The sequence below is a fragment of the Sinocyclocheilus anshuiensis genome, unplaced genomic scaffold (genome assembly GCF_001515605.1).
Source record: "Sinocyclocheilus anshuiensis isolate Anshui unplaced genomic scaffold, SAMN03320099.WGS_v1.1 scaffold726, whole genome shotgun sequence".
Classification (NCBI taxonomy): domain Eukaryota; kingdom Metazoa; phylum Chordata; class Actinopteri; order Cypriniformes; family Cyprinidae; genus Sinocyclocheilus; species Sinocyclocheilus anshuiensis.
In genome coordinates, this window is record NW_015542365.1 from 890,742 (window position 1) to 897,848 (window position 7,107).

Below are 7,107 nucleotides of genomic sequence, written 5' to 3' on the forward strand. Positions count from 1 at the left end.
TTGTGATTGGCTGAATACCTCAAGCGTGTGACGGAAATGTTACGCCCCTTACCGTATTTGGAAACACAGCGTCTCCACGACATGGCAGCAGCGGCAGCAATACTACAGTGAGAATAATAGTTATGCCTTCTTTCTTTGAGTTTACATTTGGGGCGGTGTTATGCAAATCTTCCAAGGAAGTGATGAAGATATGTGGGGTCGTGTTTAAATGAGGCGTTTTAGGAAGGCGTGGATGAGCGTTCACTTTTATAAAGAACATCTCTTTGGGTTTGAGACTTTAATCTTTGCGACTTAACAGATCTTCTGTATGCACGAACAGTTTTAACACTCCTAAGACAAAGGAAAACACGAAATCGGATCGTATGACTCCTTTAACTATTGTATGTTAAAGAGGTCATGTCCAATAATATATCATAAAGGTAATATTGTAATTTTTTAATAATTTATTATTAACAAATATTGCTCTTTTTTATTTAGCTTTTTTCACATAACAAACTTATAATAAAATAAATATATGTAATATTTAAAAAAAAAATATATAAATATAATATAAACTAAATATAATAATATGATATAACTAAATATAATAAAAATACAATATGACCCCTTTAAATCTTGAATTTATTAGATCTCGAAAAATTAAAATGATATTATTTATGACATGACATTGAAGTTGCAATGTAACGGAAGTAGTGACAAATCTTTTCTTCCGTACTGTGACCAAAGATGATCTAATTATCCATCTGTTGTTGATTGGATGAAGACAGATCTGAATGTGAGTTTGAGGTTGAATTTAAGAAACCGTTGGGGTTAAATGATTGGAGAAGCCTGGCATACGGTATATGTCTCATGTTTCAATGGAAGATCAAATTATGATAATTTAATGGCAAATTATGAGCTATAAATCATTCACAATAAGATCACACAAGGAGTTAGGGTTTTCAATCTGTGGTCAGTTTAAGTATGGCATGTCACGTTCCTTTGGGAGATGTATCCTTTTACCAGGTGATTCATGTTTAAAAGGGAATCATTACTCTTAGAGTACCAGGCATCCTAGTGTGATTTCCTTTGTCTGCTTTTGACGGTCGGCTGCTTTGACGACCTTGAAGATAAACTTTTCACGCTAAAAATAAGTGTGGTCTGCAGTGTGATAATAAATCTTATTTATCACTCATCTGCCTCTGTGGGAGAAGACGAAGACGTCATGCACAGTGGACATTTTTCCACCATTGCGCCGCTCCTTATATCAGATACACGGATCATCACAACAGACGGGTGAATCAATTACAGTGCTCAACAGTGCACATCCTCTAGAGCCATAATCAAGATGAATCATGGTTTTGTAACTAGTGCCTCCAGACAGAGTTCAAATATCTATCGGCTCACAACTCCGTGACTCCATGCATGGAGTTAGTGTCATCAGGATCTCAAAGGGTTTTGGTGGGAGGATATTCTACAGGCCTTTATTAGAAGCTCCACTTCTCTACGTCGGGTGGAAGTCCAATTTTGTGACCTTAGAGATGTATTTGGGGACTGAGAGAGAAGTATTGATTTGCAGAATTTGGACTTATCAGCTCTAACAATTCTCTACCTTTGGGAATTTTCATGGAGGAGGCAATTAAATAAGAAAAAATAACTATGACTCCAGAGGGCCAGTTTTTCTTTGTTCAATGATCTCATATGGTTTATGTCATCCATGATGAGGTGAAATTAGAACATTTGGTAGGGGCAGGAAGAAAGCCTGAAGTTAATTCACAGTGTAAATAACATGCATTAGAGAGACGCTCTTGCAGGCGTCTTGTCACTTATAAATCCCTGAGTAAGCAGTTGGAGAAACAATAGTAGTAACATACCATGGTTAAACCATGGCATTATATTTATGCATTTTTTATTAATTTAGTTTGCAATTATGCAAGCATTTTAATCAATAGCAACTTTAACACAGGGTTATAATAGTTAATTAAATAGTTTGTCTTCAATTAAGTTTTTATTATCATTGTTGGTTTTAGTTTAATTTTATTATTATTTTTTTAGAGTTTTCTATTTTATTTCATTTTTATTAATTTTTTTTTAGATGTTAAAACATTTAAAAAATGCAAATTCAAATGTTTTTTTTTTTCTTAATTTCAGTAGCCTATATACTGTATACACTACCGTTCAAAAGTTTGGCGTCAGTACGTTTTTTTTTTTTTAAGTAAATGAATACTTTTATTCAGCAATGACACATTACATTAACCCAACAATGGCAGTAAAGACATTTATAATGTTATAATGTTAAAAATATTTCAATTTCAAATAAATGTTGCTCTTTTGAATTTTCCATTCAACAGAGAATCCTGAAAAAATGTATCACAGTTTCCACAAAACTATTAAGCAGCACAACTTTTTTCAACGCTGATAATAATAAGAAATATTTCTTGAGAACCAAATGATCATATAAAAATGACTTCTAAAGGATCATGTGACACTGAATACTGGAGCAATGGTTGTTGAAAATTACATTTTAAAATGTATTAAAATAGAAAACTGTTACTTCATACACACTCACACACACACACACACACACACATATATATATATATATATATATATATATATACACACACAGGTATATATATATAGTTTTGCTATGATATATTTTTAAAAATCCCAAGTGAATGTAAGTCAACTGCAATGAAGTACAGTCAGTGACTCCCTTTCAAAACAGACCCAATGATAAAACAGCTCACAACGTCTTATTCTGGGATTCATTAATCATTTGTAAAATATTCTGCGGTAAATGCTATGTTCAATAAGAGGAATAATTTATGAGTTTTGCACAGGAAAGATCCACATGAGAGTATAACACTGACATGCTAAAAATTATCCTTTTGAGTGTACGTCCTTACCAACAGCCTTCAGTGAGGCATATCTGGTGAGCTCTTTTGCCGATTGCTGTTGCTCATAGACATGGGACAGCTGGCTGAGGGTTGGATACGGGTGCATTTGCATCATGTTGTTTATCTGGCCGCCTTCTGAAAACAAAATAAAATATTGTTAAAGGGTTGCATCATTATTTTGTTTTAATTTACAACATTTTCTAAGTCATCCCTAATAATATGTCTTGCTTACTGCTGACTAATGTCACTTGGGATTCAGTTGCCGCTAATAACAAAAGAGAAACAGACACCTAAAGGCTCTAAAACTGTCTCTACATTCAGTAAGTCACAGGCAGACAAAAAAGAATCAGACTGAATGGATCTGATAATGAGCTGTTTGATGTGTGTATGCGGCTAGTGTCATAACCCAGTCCAATCTGCCTCCTGTGATGTGACAGTCAAAGAATAAGTGATGGTATGTATATATAACTGGTCCCATTGATTTCCTCCCTTGACTTCCTCTGGTTCATAGAGATGAATTGTCAGCGGTGAATGACGATCAAAGAGGTGTAACCTGCGTGGCAGAGCTGTCAGCGCAGAGCTCCTGTTGTGACTAATTAATCACTTAGCTCTGCAGCAGGGTTGCTGACACACGTCCGTACTGAGTGCCGTGCAGTGAGTCACACCAGACATGGCACAGATTACTGCTCAACAGAGCTTCAGAAAAACACTATAGACTACTGTACACGCATTAGCGCTTAGTGTGCTTGTTTTCTCTAATGTTTTTGTCAAATAACAACAGATTATCATTCTTTGTTTTCCCAAAGCATGTGGAAAATATTGTTTATTTGCTAATAGTACATTGTTATTTTCAGTTATGTAATGTTAAAAATTGGATGACTCGGGGAAACAGATACTGAACGCTTTGAGTGCACAGACTCGTACTGTGCAAACTTCACATGAAAGTCTGGACTTATGTGCACTATTATTCAAACGTTTGAGCTCAGCACATTTTTTGTTTTTAATAAAATGAATATTTTTATTCAGAAGGTGTGAATTTATTTGCTCAAAAACTGACAAAGATTTCAAAATGTTACAGATAAATGTTCTTTAGAACTTTCTATTCATTGAAGAATCCTGAAAAAAGATTATCAAGGTTTCCACAAAAATATTAAGCAGAACAACTATTTTCAACATAATAAAAGCGAACAAGCATATTGGAATGATTTCTGAAGGATCGTGTGACACTGAAGACTGGAGCAATAGCTGCTAAATATTCAGGTTTGCTATAAAAGGAATAAAATACATTTTAAAATATATTACAAAAGAAAACAGTTATTTTAAACTGTAATAATATTTTACAGTATCACTGTATTTACTGTATTAAAGAAATGTAGCCTTGGTGAGCATAAGAGACTTCTTTCAAAAGCATGAAAAAAAATTACAGAGCCTATACCTTGAATGGTTGTGTTCATGGGTGATTCTTCAATTAGGGGAACTTTTTGTGCCCTTAAAATTATTTACAATTTTATTTTAATCTCATTTTAAAAGTCAGATAGCTTTGAACTTTTTTAGTCTGTCTCTTTAATTACATTTTCTGAATTTTTGTTAGCGTTACATTTGCCAGAATTTAATTGTATTATTAAAAAAAGTCATATTTTCAATTAATTTATGTGTAACATATATATATTATTATTATGTGTGTGTGTGTGTGTGTTTTGCCCAAGTTTTAATGGAACACTGCCACTATTAATATCTGATTAATATTTAATCTCTAACAGGCAAAGGTCAATAGGACATTATTAAGTGGGCTGAGTGTCTTCCTCCCGGTCCTCAGACCTGTGACCTCTTCTGTGACCTCAGGCAAACTGTAAGTGGCGAGATGAGCACATAATAACGTGAGTGGTGAGCCATAGCACACCAAGTATGTATTTCAAGTTTGCCAAGGTCAAAAAATGAAATAAACTCCACGAAGCCAGTAGAAGCTCGTATACAATAATAAAGAAGATATAAACACCTCTTTTTTGAAGAAGTTTTTTTTGGGCCAAAACATACATGCTGTTCATTTTATACACCACAGATTTTGCGGCCTACTCTTTTGAAAATTTGACAGAAGTAGCAGATAAGTGGGAGTGATCCCATGCTTGGTTCTATTCAATTTCCTGGGTATCTTAGTGTTTGTTTTGTTTTGTATAAGAAGCTGACTCATCTCCACTGGGAGAACTTCCTCCCAAGTGTTTGGTTGCAAATTGCCTTTACACCATCTTCTCCTTGTGCTATCGCTCTCGTCATGGCAACACAAGCATTCGTGCACTGTTTGCAGTGCATGCAGCCAGCCTCTTGTATGGTTTCCATCACCCACCCATGTGCTAAGCAAGCTCAGTGTTCACAATTGATGGACCTTCAGTGTTGTTAAATCTCCACTAGCCCGCTGAACAAGGAAACATTAACACGCATTAATTAGCAATTGTTATCTGCCACTGAGGAGAAAGATGGTTTTGCTGGGATCACATCCAACTTTGCAATTAATGGACTGCAGTGTGATCTACTGTGATGGACCGGGTTTAAATACAGGCATGTAAACGGCCCATCACAGCCCACAGTGGATGATCCCTGTCACGTGAATATAATACAGACCTATAGGGGCGATTGTAGGATTTTAGCGTAAGTGGGCTCAGCCTGCATGAGCCTGAGCAAGAGCTCACGTAGCTCAGAGGAACTTTTCTTTCTTGAAGTCTGAGAGGTTGCGAGTATGAATCTTGCTCAACAATATGTCAGTCAGTGTTTATGGGAGTATTTGTTTGTATTTTATTTTATTTTCTGTGACACATCACTAACAGCTGTGTGTGAGGAGCTGTGTGATGCCACTTATATATCCAGGTCTGCTTTGATGGAAGCAGATGCTAGTGTAAAGTTTCATCCTAAGGAAAAGATTGAGTGAAATGACAGCTTACAGCAGTTGCTGTTTTCAGCAAATGTGAAGAGAGATCACAGAATTTAAGGGTGGTGACAGCTGAGTTTGTCACAGTTTTTGAGGGAGGTAATGAATTAAAAGAATAAAAATAGTCTATGCAAACTTGCCTGCTATATTTATCTAGTGGAAATGTATATAAATAATGTGTGTGTGTCAGGACCCAACAATAAGAATAGTGCGCTGGCCCTGGAGAGTATTTATGAATTTATAATTACATTTTGTCTTTTTTATGAGTTAATTTTTTTTACAACCTTTTTAAAATAATTTTTAAAGAAAACATAATGTTTACATACATGTTGTAGAATCTGCAAAATGTTAATAATTTTACCAAAGTAACAGATGTTTACATAAGCTCACAAACGCAAAATAATATAGCTGAATTTACACAAATGACCCCTTTCAAAGGCTACCCATCTGTTACCTAGATGTACTTTGGCTGTTTTGGCAGTTAAACTACCAACTGTTCTTCAGAAAATCTTCCAGATCCTGTACAGTCTTTGGTTGTCCAGCATCTTCTGCATATTTGAACCCTTTCCAGCAGAGACTGCATGATTTAAAAAATCTTTTCACACAATTGAGGGACACAAAAATATGCAAACATTTACTGATGCTCAAAAAGGCAACAGTGCATTAAGAGCTGGGGGTGCAAAAAACTATTGAACAGGATGGATGTGTGCAATTTCATTATGACTGCATTTCAGAAGCTAAATACGATAGACACATGTTTCCCAGAAGACAAATTATGTTCAATATGCCCTGATCATTGTAGCGTCTGGACCAATCAAACACACAATATATATTTTGTTAGCTATATTTAACACATACTCTGTAACACCCCTCAGTTAACAAGCCATATGAGGACCTATGGACCTTTCCCCCGAAATGCGTAACACCCCAAGTTGTCTGTGAACGAGGCCCAGGACCCTGGTTACCATGGCAACCCTGACACCAGATAGATTTTACGACCTAATGGCATGTGGAGAGGCCTCCCCCTCTCACTGCATGTTCCATAGGAAGAGACACAGTAAAAATGGACTCTTTCCTAATTAATCCATAGGAAAACCTTTCTTTGAATGAACACACATATCCTTCAGGTCATTGTGTATGTTGTCTTTGAGATTTTATACTGTTTTATGCAGGCTTATGATGGAAACACTCATTCCTGTCATCTTACCTATATGTAATCCTACCATGTTTAGTATCTATGAATTAGTCTTCTGATGATCTAAACGAGAGTGTATATTATATGTTGGTACATAGGCAATATATTAGTGT

At 35.5% G+C, this 7,107-nt stretch overlaps 1 protein-coding gene across 1 annotated transcript in view; it reads right to left on the bottom strand.

Moving 5' to 3' along the window:
- The window catches only part of LOC107692077 (protein shisa-9A-like), a 27,553-nt gene that overhangs the window by 3,582 nt on the left and 16,864 nt on the right, over window positions 1-7,107 (bottom strand). Inside the window, exon 3 of the mRNA XM_016490981.1 lies at window positions 2,889-3,014. Within this exon, the coding sequence (XP_016346467.1) occupies window positions 2,889-3,014 (126 nt within the window). The remainder of the gene's footprint in view (window positions 1-2,888; window positions 3,015-7,107) is intronic.